This window comes from Misgurnus anguillicaudatus, chromosome 25 (genome assembly GCF_027580225.2).
Source record: "Misgurnus anguillicaudatus chromosome 25, ASM2758022v2, whole genome shotgun sequence".
In the NCBI taxonomy this organism is placed as follows: Eukaryota; Metazoa; Chordata; class Actinopteri; order Cypriniformes; family Cobitidae; genus Misgurnus; species Misgurnus anguillicaudatus.
The window spans coordinates 29609216-29622845 of NC_073361.2; the positions used below are offsets into that span (position 1 = coordinate 29609216).

Below are 13630 nucleotides of genomic sequence, written 5' to 3' on the forward strand. Positions count from 1 at the left end.
ACTTGTCCAACAAAGTTGAATAAACTCAAAGGCAGCAAATTGCATTGAAAGTTTAAGTCAACTTTTATTAACATGGTCAGGTCAAAATGTCTGAATAATTTTGGTTCCACATTTTTTTTAATCAATTTTACTGATAGTCCACTGTTTAAAGAATTTTGGGTATATGATGTCATAGTTTACTTTATATCTTCAATTTACTGTAGTGTCAAAAAAATAAAAAATCATATCTGGTGTCTGAATAATTTTTGGTTTGACTGTATATAAAGCTGATTAATTGTGACAACTTTTTAGTAAACCCTTTTTTTATAATCTGTGAGTTAAAGGAACAAATGATATATAAAAAGTCTACCTTTTTTTTTTAAATGCTTGAACTATTACAACTTTCTGACATACGTGGGGCTTGTTTTCCACATAAAAAGTCCCATACAGTGTCTGACATTGGCTCTGGTAAGTGGCACGTCTATTTTGAACAGGAGGCAGGACCGATAGAGGAGCGTCAGCTATTTGTCACAGTGTAAGCAAAGACACTGGGGGATAAAATACACTGTCCTTGCTCCTCTAAAGTACACGGAATTTACCTGTTTTACGCGGATCTATTCTCATGCCAACATTGGATATTTATGAAGAACTATATTGGTTTATATACACTGTAGCTTGAGGAGAAAAAAGGTAGGAGGCAATTTTATTTATTATAGGCTATTGAAAGGTGAACCTGGTTACTTAATAAATAGCTATCTTGCTTCTTAACTATCATTATTTTGCTGTTTTACTATTGAAACTTTGCAAATTGTCCAGTTTGGTGTTTCCGAGTTTCTTACTGTGTTTTATTGTGTTCCTCTAAATATAAACACAACATTGCTTTAATTGTCTTAAAATATTTGCTGTTTTTTAATGAAGTAAAAGTTAGCATCTTCTGTTGCTCTGCATGACTGAATTTATGAGATGAGGTTAAATGGTCATTGACAAAAAATGTCCAAGCAAAATACATTGTTGTAGTGATGTCCTATCACAGCTCAGGTCTGATCTCTTCTACAAATGGACATACTGGAGACGAAGCCTGACAGCTGAGGTTATTTTTGGGACGGGCGGCTCATGGGACTGAGGTGTCGGAGATAGCAAATGTCATGCTTTTCAAAGACCGACATCCTTTTGTTTTAGTTTGTTCTGCTGTACTGATTAAATGGACTGTAACAGTGTGTAGTATTAATTTGTTAAGTATATTTGTAAATATAACATTTCTAAAATATTTAGTAAATGTTATTTCCAATTGAAGGCAATTATTTCTCTTATTAATCTGCAGGCAAGTGTACACTTGTAACACTTATAGGTAGACTGAAATTGAGCACCACTCTGCATTCAGTATTTATTTCAGGATCCTTCCTGACATGGTTATTAGTTACATTGTCATTAGTCGTGTCATCAGTGCACTCTTTTTATTCACACCGACTTACAGTACACTAATTACAGAAACGGGTCTCCTAAAATTATCTAGAGGTCAGGCACAGGGTTCTCTATTTAACTCCTGAGTTCATGCAGTAGGTTTAAATCTTACCTTATCTAGGATTAAATCTGCTTTTGTGAGTCTGGGGTCTTCCAGACTAAACGGACCCCATATTTTTTTCTGTTGATATTTGTTCTGTCCTCTGTACTGATGAATGCAGCAAAGTACGATATATATTTTTTTACTTATCTAAAAAAGAATCTTTAAAACCATTTAGTATATTAAGCCGGGTTCACACCGCATGATTTTCAGCCGTTTCAAATGAAAGATGGCCATCCTGAAATATTTGATGATTTCTATGATCATACTCCTAAACGTGGTCCTTCACCATACAGTAAGAGAGATTCAAAGACAGCTGTTGTCACAGTCTTGCGATCAAAGATAGACTGCGAGCAGTGTCAGAAATTTAGCATAATGCTACAAGTAACCAATGAAAATGCAACATAAAATGGCGTATTGATCGACGCGACGTATTGCTAATTAAATGCCTTTTACTGCGTAAACTCTATGTGAAGATACTACTGAGCTTAACATGGCAATAGTCTTGATAAATATTCAGTAGTACTGTACATATTGGTAAGGCTTACTGTGCGTTCATACCTGACTCGTAAAAGTTTAGATTTTTCAACTCTCGTCATTCGGGTGAATCGCGACACATGATGTCTATCGCATCTTTCCATTGACTTAAAGGGACAGTACACTTTTTTTTAAATATGCTAATTTTCCATCTCCCCTAGAGCTAAACACTAGATTTCTATCGTTCTGGAATCCATCCAGCCGATCTCTGGGTCTGACTGGCGCTACCACTTTTAGCGTAGCTTAGCATAATCCATTGAATCTGATTAGACAATTTAGCATTGCGCTAAAAAATAGCCAGAGTTTCGATATTTTTCCTATTTAAAACTTGACTCTTCTGTAGTTACACCGTTTACTTAGACCGACAGAAAATTAAAAGTTGTAATTTTTTAGGCCGATATGGCTAGGAACTATACTCTCATTCTGGCATAATAATCAAGGACTTTGCTGCTGTAACATGGCTGCAGGAGGCGTAGTAATATTACGCACTGCCCGAAAATACTCCCCTGCTATTGAAAGATACTAAGGGGACTATTTTCGGCTGCTGCGTAATATCACTTCGCCTGCTTGATTATTAAGTCCTTGATTATTATGCCAGAATGAGAGTATAGTTCCTAGCCATATCTGCCTAGAAAAATCGCAACTTTTAATTTTCTGTCGGTCTTAGTACATGATGTAACTACAGAAGAGTCAAGTTTTAAATAGGAAAAATATCCAAACTCTTTGGTTATTTTTTAGTGGGTTGCTAATGGTCTAATCAGATTCAATGCATTATGCTAAGTTATGCTAGAAGTGGTAGCGCCAGACCCAGGGATCGGTTGAATGGATTCCAAAACTGTAAAAATCAAATGTATTTTTTGGAAAATGAGCATATTTTTTAAAAAGTGGAATTTAACATGTAAATCACTCGTGCTTAAAGGAATAGTCTACTCATTTTCAATATTAAAATATGTTATTACCTTAACTAAGAATTGTTAATACATCCCTCTATCATCTGTGTGCATGCACGTAAGCGCTGGAGCGCGCTGCGACGCTTCGATAGCATTTAGCTTAGCCCCATTCATTCAATAGTACCATTTAGAGATAAAGTTAGAAGTGACCAAACACATCAACGTTTTTCCTATTTGGGACGAGTAGTTATACGAGCGGGTTTGGTGGTACAAGGTAGAGCGTAGCGCTTTTCTGGGCGGATTTGGAATGGGAACTGTGTTTTGTGGCGTGATAGCACTTTTGGGAGTACTTCGACTCGGCGCAGTAACACCCTCCCTCTCCCATTATGAGAGTGAGAAGGGGAGCGGACTTTTCAGGCAGGTCGAAGTAATCCCAAAAGTGCTGTTGCGCCATAGAGTGTAGTTCCTCTTTTGGATCCGCTTAGAGGGGCGCTAGGTTTTGTTTTGTACCACCAAACTTGCTCGTATAACTACTCGTCTTAAATAGGAAAAACGTTGATGTGTTTGGTCAATTCTAACTTTATCTCTAATTGAATGAATGGGGCTAAGCTAAATGCTATCGAAGCGTCGCAGCGCGCTCCAGCGCTTACGTGCACGCACACAGATGATAGAGGGATGTATCAACAATTCTTAGTTAAGGTAATAACATATTTTAATATTGAAAATGAGTAGACTATTCCTTTAACGCATTATTTGTGTCTGGTATCATACCATTACATTCTGTATTGTACAGTCTATATCCTACTCAAGTTTATTAGATCCATGTCACACGGTATAATCTGTTATGATCTTATAGGATGGCAGAAATCAGTTAGTTTGTGTCAATTTCATAAATTATATTGTGAAAAAAGTTTTGCTTGGGTTAGGGCGCATGTACAAAACTTTGCTGCATTTAAGCGAACTTGTATTCATATTAAATTATTTCAAAATCTAGCATGTTAGCATCCCCATGTTTTGTATCGATTCTAATCCCAAGACAATATACACAAACAGCTTTCACTTTAGTGTTGTTTCATCTCTGCAGGAAGCAATAATGGATCAGAATCTATTTGGTGGGGCTCCACGCTTTCTAACTCGACCTAAAGCCTTTCAACTGAGTGTGGGACGAGATGCTTCCCTCAGCTGTACTATCGTTGGAAACCCTGTACTTGCCGTCACCTGGGAGAAAGACAAACTGATTCTTTCGGCAGGGGGGCGCTTCAAAACAGTTGAGGATGGGGACGTTTATCGACTCACTATCTACGATCTAACGCTAGAAGACAGTGGTCAGTACATTTGCCGTGCCAAGAACAATGTCGGAGAGGCGTATGCCGCCGTTACCCTGAAAGTAGGATTGCCGTCAGCTGTGGGAGATCGTGCTCCAGTCTTTATAGTGAAGCCTGTCTCCAGCCGAGTGGGTCTAGGTGGTGATGTGACCTTCTATTGCCGTGTTGCAGCCCATCCAACACCAAATTTTGACTGGGAAAAGGATGGCCGCTACCTGAGTGAGACCAACCGCATCAAGATTACCTCAGATAGCGAATCCAGCTCCTTGCGGATCCAAAGCGTCCGGAGCATGGACAGTGGTTCGTACACCTGTCGTGTGCAGAACTCCATTGGCCGTGCTCAATCCGCTGCCGCTCTGGTGGTGGACATGCAGGACACTCGTTCTCTCAATGCAGACAAGAGCACATCCCTTCTCTCGCACATGCAGAAGCGAAAAGAAGAGATGCGAAAGGACATTTCCATCTACCGCACCTCAGACAGCACCACAACCTCCTCCTCAAAATTCTCAGAAGAACAAAGCAGCTTCGGGTCCTACGATCAGGAGCAGAGGGTTTCAGCCTTGGCCTTGGCGAGCATGTTGCCTAAAGGTGTGTTTACCCGCACCTGTACAGTGACAGAGGGTAAACATGCCAAGCTCAGCTGTTTCGTCACAGGCCATCCTAAACCACAGATTATCTGGCGGAAGGACGGGGTTAACATCGGCGAGGGCCGCAGACATGTTATGTATGAAGATCAGGCAGAGAATTTCATCCTCAAGGTGCTCTACTGCAAGCAAATTGATAATGGGCTGTATACCTGCAATGCATCCAACATGGCTGGACAGACCTACAGCGCTGTGCTAGTGACTGTTAAAGGTATGAGTTAAATCTATTATATTGTAGTACTTCATCTTGAGTCCAAACTGAATATATGCAGTCAGAAAGAACATTTCCTAATAGACATAGTCCAATAGTTTACACCTGGGCTATTCAAATCTTACCCTGGAGGGTGGGAGCACTGCATAGTTTAGCTTCAACCCTGATCAAACACCTGAGCAAGCTAATCAAGGTCTTCATGATCACTAGACAATCACAGGTGGGTAAGTTTGATTAGGGTTGGAGCTAAACTATGCAGTGCGCCGGCCCTCCAGGGTAAGATTTGAATAGCCCTGGTTTACACATTCAGCATTTTAAGAATTGAAATTTAGTCTGACAGTCATCTTTGCCATTCACCTTCATCTCATCGCGGTAAAGTGCTAGCAAGAGTCTTTAACAGGGTGTAGCATTACACCTATTTTCTGCTGGTGATGATTAGTTCACAGTTGTTGTGATGGTTAGTTGTCACATCTGACGCCACTGAGTTGGTGACTTTCCATATCACGTCTTGTGGGACTTCTACATTTACTATCGATCCATAATCCAAAGTTTTTCTAGAACAGTCGTTGTTAACAAATGCAACATTATAATCTTCAACACATTGTGTACGAATTCAGTGGTCATTTCTAATTTTAGCTAAAAGTGTGGCAATCATGTTTTGCTGCCTTGAACGTGTGCCTTAATCTCTCACTCCATAAGCACCTTAGAGAAAGGTCACAGAAACCTAGCCAGATGCCTTTCTGTCATTCCAATCCAAAGTGTCTTGATATCATTGTATAATAGTTAAAAGGTGTGAAGGTTCATGACATTTGTAAGGTTGTTTGTGTAAACAGGTTAACTTAAAGTCACCATGAAATGGAAGTAGCGATTGTCTTCTTTTCCCCGTAGTGACGTATATTCGAGTGAAAGGCTTTTGAAATAAAAAAGGTAGAGCTGGACTTGAATTCGTCCATTGAGAACTGATTGAATCGTTTAAAGTTGGTTCATGTTGCTACTTGCTAATCAATGCAATCTTTTCCCGGACCCCACCCACCTGCCATACCATATGACCGTAAGTAAAGAGAGATCGTTTTAAGGAGGGGAGGAGTTTTGCGTTTTTGATTATGAGACAACTAGTGAGGTTATCAGAAAACTGGTTAACAGTCTAACAAAAACAAGCCTCCATATTACGAATAGTGGTTGATCAAGTCTAGTTTTTCAGTGTTTTAAACAATTGTTTATAGACAGATAATTTTTTACTAAATATATTTCACCAATTTAGGCATCAATAATGCATGCACTTTATGTGAAGGGCAGGTGGCACAGTGGCTCAGTGGGTAGCACTGTTGCCTCACACCAAGAAGGTCTCCAGACTGGAACCTAGGCTGGGTCAGGAGGTCTTTCCTGTGTCAGTGTGGGTTTACTCCGGGGATGCTGGTTTTCTTTCACAGTTCAAAGACATGCAAGTTAGGCTAATTGGAGATGCCAAATTGCTCTTCACATAATCCTTGTATAGATCAACGTGTGTAGATGAATCGGTTCTCACAATGAATATAGCCATAGATGGTGAATTGGTGTTAAATAACAATTTAAAGGACTTGCTTAATTCTCATCATTCAGGTTTCATACTGTATCACTTATGCTCACTAATATGTATCCTTGTCAGAGCCAAAGATTCCATTCAAGAGAAAGTTGCAGGATGTTGAGGTAAAGGAAAAGGAAATGGCGACTCTGCATTGTGAGGTACCAATGCCAAACACCAAAGCTAGCTGGTACATGGAAGAGACTCGTCTAGAAGAAAGCTCCAAGTACCACATGAATGAGGAGGGCACCGTGCGCCGGCTCATAATTACCAACGTTACCACCAATGATGATGCCGTCTATATCTGCGAGATGAAGGAAGGCAGTCGCACTGTGGCAGAACTAACAGTTCTGGGTAAAGCTCTGAACACCATTTCTGCTTAGTTTATTAACACTTGTTGGAAGTCTATATAGTTACCTTTATCCAAAGAATTGATTTTGCCTCATTGAGTCTCCTCTCCACAATTCCAGGCAACATCACTAAAAAGCTGCCCAGGAAGACAGTGGTGCCAGTTAGTGATACGGTGATCTTCTGCGTGGAACTGGAACAACCAGTAGACGATGCATATTGGACCAGGAATGGAGAGAGGCTAAAAGAGGACTCCCGAATTATCATTGCCCGCATAAACAGACAGTACACCTTAACTATTCGTGAATGTACCGCGGAGGACTCGGGTGAGGTGGCCTTCATCGCCCGTGACTGCAAGACCTCCACTCGCTTCTCTGTCACTGGTGGGTATGGGGTAAAAAAGATCGTCTTCTGTGCTAAAGTACTTTATATAATATCTTCCATAGCATGTTTACAAAGGCAATGTGTCCATAACATCACTTTAACATTTGATCTCAGCACCTAGGAAACATCCACCAGATCCCCCAGTTGAACCAATGGTGCGGAATAAGACAGATTCATCTATCACACTGGGCTGGTCCCCACCAGACACTGACCGGCCTGTCCCCATTACTGGCTATATTGTGGAGCGCAGGAAGGTGGGAGTCCAAACCTGGGTTAAAATCACTACTACAACTGTGACTTCCACTGAATACACCATTAGCAACATCCCAGAGGAAGCAAGCTATCAGTTCCGTATCTCGGCAGTCAATGATTTTGGCCAGAGTGCTTATCTGGAGGTTCCTGGAACATTCTACCTTGGTAAGAAATCCTTTCAGGTTGCTTGCTGTGGGAACACATACAGTAGACTTTTTTAATGTCCAGAATGTTAAGCTTTACCAGTAAATCATTTATTTTGCTTTGTCGGTCAGAGCCCACAGCGTCAGTGAAGATAGGCCTTGTAAACTGTAGTGCACATGCTGGTGAAGAAGCTACCTTCACTGTCGAGCTGTCAGCTGTATGTTCGGGTTCCTGGAGCATAAATGATCGAATGATCCGTAGTGGATCGGAGTACCTGATCACACGTTCAAAGAACACACACACATTGGTCATCAGGGAGGTGTCCATGGCACTGGATGGGGCGCAGGTCAAATTTGTTGGTGGTGGATCTCAGAGCACGGGAACACTCAGTGTAAAGGGTAAGAAATAAAGTGTGGGTCTCAAAACCAAACTTACAAGAACAATTTATAGCAAAAAATTTGTTTCTAATATTTTTTCCTTTCTAGCTCCACGTGCACGCTTCATCAACAAGTCATCTCAAGTGGAGGTGTTTACCTTCAGTTTACATTCCTCAGCACAGATGTACACAGAAGTGTCCGATTCAAGTGTCCAGGTGACAACATGCTCAATTTTTTTTTCAGAAATGATTATTCATTTTAAAATAATTTTTAATATCCAATTTTCTGATGATGGTGATGCAGAAATACCATATATTTTATAACAAAGGACTCTTTGATATGCACTTGCTATACAAATGTACAGACGTCTGTTAAATGTGTAGCCATCAGGGTATTTGGTGACTGTGTCTAATGTCTTCTCGATGCTTAACTTCAGTACATGTACGGTCTGTGCTGCAGGTGGTCTGGATGAAGGACGGAAAAGAGCTGAGGATGGGTAAAAAATATGAAGCAACAAGTGTGGATTGCAAACGGATACTAACAGTCCACAACGTTACCCATGAAGATGTAGGCATCTACGAGTGCATCTGTGATGGTGATAAAATATCTGTTCATCTTGCCCTTAAAGGTAATAAAGCTATTTTCAATGTCATAGATATTTCTACTTTACACTGTAATTATGTTGTGTGCTATTTTAATAGCATATACTTCCTTTGTAATTAAAACAAAAGCTGTAACACTTTACAATTAGGTTGTATTTATTAACATTAGTAAATGCATTAGCATATTGTTTATCAGCATGTATAATTTTTTAATGTTAGTTAATGTCAATACAATTGTTTATACCAGTTGTGTATTAACTTATGCTAAGATTTACGTTGATTTTGAATGCATTAACTAATCCAACATTATTATTAAGTATTTAATTACAGTTAAATTCATTTACATTTAAATTTAATTTGATAAATACATTTTAACCCCATGTAGTATGGGGTTTGGATACAAACTTATTTGTCTTAATAAAATATTTGACATAAATACTGTATATTATAAGAGAGGTACACAAGATGCATGCTGTTCTATGTGGGGATTTCCATATTCCAACAGTTAAAATAAGTGTTGTGTAGTCAGTGCTTCCTATCCCAGTTTAATGGTGTAAGAGGTCAGTGGTGACAGCCAGGAACAGCTGGGTTAAAGCGACACTTAACAGGAAGTGTTGGGAGGGTGTGTTGTCAAGTACATACGCTAGCAGTCATCATATTCAATATACTTGACTATTAGACATGGTGGTATCACTTTATTTTGATGGTTCCTTTTAACATTCTGTTGACTTTAAAGAACGTAACACTTACAAGTCAACAAGCCATCATTAGAGTATTAGTAGACCGTTTAATATCTGATAACACCTTATCAAGATGGTCCCCCAAAATACAATCTACTGACTAGGAAAGTACTGTCGACTTATTGTACTAAAGTATACTATTTTTTATTATGAACACATGTTTTCCCATAGGCAGTTAGATGTTACAGTACTACCAGTTCCTGACCAAATTAAATTAAATTGGGACAGCGAAAGTTACCTGTGTTTTCAGTCTCACATGATGAACACTGGATATAACTATTTTTATGCCATCTCGTATAATCCATTCCACATTAAAACCAACTTTTTGGTATCTAAACCTCAATTTTCCCTAACAGAAGAACCATCTAAGTTTGTTAACAAGCCGAGGGCCCAGTCCCAGGAGACAAATGCTTTGATGGGTGATGTGGTGTTGAGCTGTGAGGTTGCTTCTTCTGGAACCACTGTTGTGTGGAAAAAAGATCAGAAAGAAATAATAGAGGACACGAGGACAACCTTTGTCTCTCAGGGGACACAAAGAAAGCTGGTCATCAAGGGTGCCAAGCAGAGCGATGAAGGACGCTACTCATGTGAAACGCAGGAGGACAAGATGACATTCCTGGTCAAAATAAAAGGTAAGACTAGTGCTAATTAGTCTAAAACTAAAAGATTTAATGAACATGATTAATCAAACATGCCAGAATACTTAATTAATGTCATAACTATGGTTTTCTTGAACAGTGCTGGTGTAGCCGAACGCTAAATGTTCATTCAACTAATAAATGAGTTAATAAATGAATAGTTATATCAGTTATATATAACGTATATATTGCCGTTTATCATGCTAATGTCAAATGTGGCCAATATTAGTTCATCAACAGTGACTGGCCACAGTTTTAAGTGATTAAATCTATCTGTGAAACATTAATAAAAATTAGAAAGAAAAGTTTAATCCATTTTGTGTGTCTGGTGTGTGTTTTTCTTTTAATTCATTTGCAAGATATTTTTGCTTGTCCTTCAAAGAGTAAGTGCATTCCAGCAACTCATCTTTTCTGATGCATCATCCAAGCAGTAGACAGTAATGATAAAAATGACACCTAAATGTTCTTTCAGAAACCCAGGCTGCTTTTTCAAATAAAGACTCTTATCAGAAGGAAGTCAAAGTGTCAGTTTCCCAAAAAGCCACATTGAGCTGTGAAGTTTCTGACTCTAAGACTGAAGTGAAATGGTTCAAGGATGGCAAGCAGGTGTTTTCCAGTAAGAGTGTCTATATAGAGTCAAAGGGTAAGAGCCGTCAGCTGGTGTTGGAAAGCGTGGAGAAGAACGATGCTGGACAATACACCTGTGAAGTTGGAAATGAGAAACTGGTTTTTAAGATTCTGGTGGAAGGTAAGAACATGTCATTGTTTGTTGGCTTGTTTTTTTAGAGACACACACTGGAAGATTCAAACATGACATTATGTATAACAAAAGTGTTTGCCACCTGCCTACCCTCATTAAAAGACCTATCCAATTTTTCTTTGCTTAGGTTCTCAGCATAGGTTGCAGAAACAAATTCCAATATCCTCAAAGTTTGGCAATAAATAGTGACTTGATTTCATAAGTGGTTTTTATGTTTACTGTATTCAAACCTTATGATTATCCCACCAGACGTTCAAGCTGCCTTCTCCAACAAGGACACCTATCAGAAAGAAGTCAAAGTATCAACCTCTCAGAAAGCCACATTGAGCTGTGAAGTTTCTGACTCTAAGACTGAGGTGAAATGGTTCAAGGGTGGCAAGCAGTTGTTCTCCAGTAAGAGTGTCCATATAGAGTCAAAGGGTAAGAGCCGTCAGTTGGTGGTAGAAAGCGTGGAGAAGAAAGATGCTGGAGAATACACCTGTGAAGTTGGAAATGAGAAGCTGAGCTTCAAGATTCTGGTGGAAGGTGAGAACATGGATTGTTTTTTGTGGCTCACACTGAAAGATTTAAACATGACATTACATAAAACAAAAGTGTTTGCCATCTGCCTACCCTCATGAAGAGACCGATTAAATTTTTCTTTGTCTATCCAAGCTGATTTAGCCTGGTTATTGCTTGGAAGTTTGTAGGCCATAGCTATGTAATTTGTTCGAAACAAAAGTGCTGTAAATGCAGCACAGTGTCTAATAAAGCAGTTGGCCAGAGGAGACTAGCTGGCTGGTTCAATCTATAAAAAGCAAGCCTTAAACCATCACCATTGTGCCTTTGAGAAATGAATCTTACACCAGGTTTCTCCTGTGCCAATATGCATTAAGTTCATGGTTACATTTCTTGGAGGTTGCAGAAACAAATTTTAACAGTCCTCGATGTGTGGCAAGAAAACTTGCCCTGCTTTCATTTGTGTTTTTCATGTTTACTGTATTGAAACTTTATGATTATCCCATCAGATGTTCAACCTGCCTTCTCCAACAAGGACACCTATCAGAAAGAAGTCAAAGTGTCAGTTTCCCAAAAAGCCACATTGAGCTGTGAAGTTTCTGACTCTAAAACTGAGGTGAAATGGTTCAAGGATGGCAAGCGGTTGAGCTCCAGTAGGAATGTTCATATTGAGTCAAAGGCCAAGAGCCGCCAGCTGGTGCTGGAAAGCGTGGAGAAAAAAGATGCTGGAGAATACACCTGTGAAGTTGGAAATGAGAAACTGGTCTTTAGGATGAAGGTCGAAGGTGAGAACATGTATTGTTTGTTGGCTTGTTTTTTGGGGGGGACTCATACCAGAAGGTTACAGAAACAAATTCCAACAGTCATCAGTGTTTTGCAATAAGTATTGACTTGATTTCATTAGTGGTTTTCATGTTTACTGTATTGAAACCTTATGATTATCCCACCAGATGTTCAAGCTGCCTTCTCCAACAAGGACACTTATCAGAAAGAAGTCAAAGTGTCAGTTTCCCAGAAAGCCACATTGAGCTGTGAAGTTTCTGACTCTAAAACTGAGGTGAAATGGTTCAAGGATGGCAAGCAGTTAAGCTCCAGTAGAAATGTTCATATTGAGTCAAAGGCCAAGAGCCGCCAGCTGGTGCTGGAAAGCGTGGAGAAGAAAGATGCTGGAGAATACACTTGTGAAGTTGGAAATGAGAAACTGGTCTTTAGGATTAAGGTGGAAGGTGAGAACATGTATTGTTTGTTGGTTTGTTTTATGTGGGGAGCTCATACTGGAAGGTTGGAGAAACAAATTCCAACAGTCCTCAATGTGTGGCATTAAGTGTTGACTTGATTTCATTAGTGGTTTTCATGTTTACTGTATTGAAATCTCATGATTATCCCACCAGACATTCAAGCTGCCTTCTCCAACAAGGACACCTATCAGAAAGAGGTCAAAGTGTCAGTTTCCCAGAAAGCCACATTGAGCTGTGAGGTTTCTGACTCTAAAACTGAGGTGAAATGGTTCAAGGATGGCAAGCAGTTAAGCTCCAGTAAGAGTGTCCACATAGAGTCAAAGGCCAAGAGCCGCCAGCTGGTGCTGGAAAGCGTGGAGAAGAAAGATGCTGGAGAATACACCTGTGAAGTCGGAAATGAGAAATTGGTCTTTAGGATTAAGGTGGAAGGTGAGAACATGCATTGTTTGATTGCTTATTTTGTGGCTCACACTGAAAGGTTGCAGAAAAAAATTCAAACAGTCTTCAATGTGTGGCAATAAATATTCACTTGATTTGATTGGTAGTTTTTATGTTTACTGTATTGAAACCATATGATTATCCCAACAGACGTTCAAGCTGCCTTCTCCAACAAGGACACCTATCAGAAAGAAGTCCAAGTATCAGTTTCCCAAAAGGCCACATTGAGCTGTGTAGTTTGTGACCCTAATACTGAGGTTAAATGGTCCAAGGATGGCAAGCAGTTGAGCTCCAGTAAGAATGTCCACATAGAGTCAAAGGCCAAGAGCCGCCAGCTGGTGCTGGAAAGCGTGGAAAAGAAGGATGCTGGAGAATACACCTGTGAAGCCGGATATGAGAAGCTGACCTTTAAGATTCAAGTCACAGGTATGAAAGCCATCTTTGTTTACCATATTGAAAATAACTTGAATAATATATTTACTCAAAAAATATTATTTTTAATA

At 39.6% G+C, this 13630-nt stretch overlaps 1 protein-coding gene across 44 annotated transcripts in view; it reads left to right on the plus strand.

The window, feature by feature from the left end:
• The first annotated feature begins 502 nt into the window (after positions 1-502).
• obscnb (obscurin, cytoskeletal calmodulin and titin-interacting RhoGEF b) overlaps positions 503-13630 on the plus strand; it is a 65486-nt gene continuing 52358 nt past the window's right edge. For all 44 annotated transcript variants that reach the window (XM_073864093.1, XM_073864110.1, XM_073864112.1 and 41 more), the window contains exons 1-13: positions 503-669; positions 4052-5147; positions 6793-7062; positions 7179-7439; positions 7555-7857; positions 7968-8234; positions 8322-8428; positions 8673-8841; positions 9912-10187; positions 10666-10941; positions 11203-11478; positions 12843-13118; positions 13278-13553. In XM_073864093.1, the coding sequence (XP_073720194.1) occupies positions 4061-5147; positions 6793-7062; positions 7179-7439; positions 7555-7857; positions 7968-8234; positions 8322-8428; positions 8673-8841; positions 9912-10187; positions 10666-10941; positions 11203-11478; positions 12843-13118; positions 13278-13553 (3844 nt within the window). In that variant the 5' untranslated portion in view covers positions 503-669; positions 4052-4060. The remainder of the gene's footprint in view (positions 670-4051; positions 5148-6792; positions 7063-7178; positions 7440-7554; positions 7858-7967; positions 8235-8321; positions 8429-8672; positions 8842-9911; positions 10188-10665; positions 10942-11202; positions 11479-12842; positions 13119-13277; positions 13554-13630) is intronic.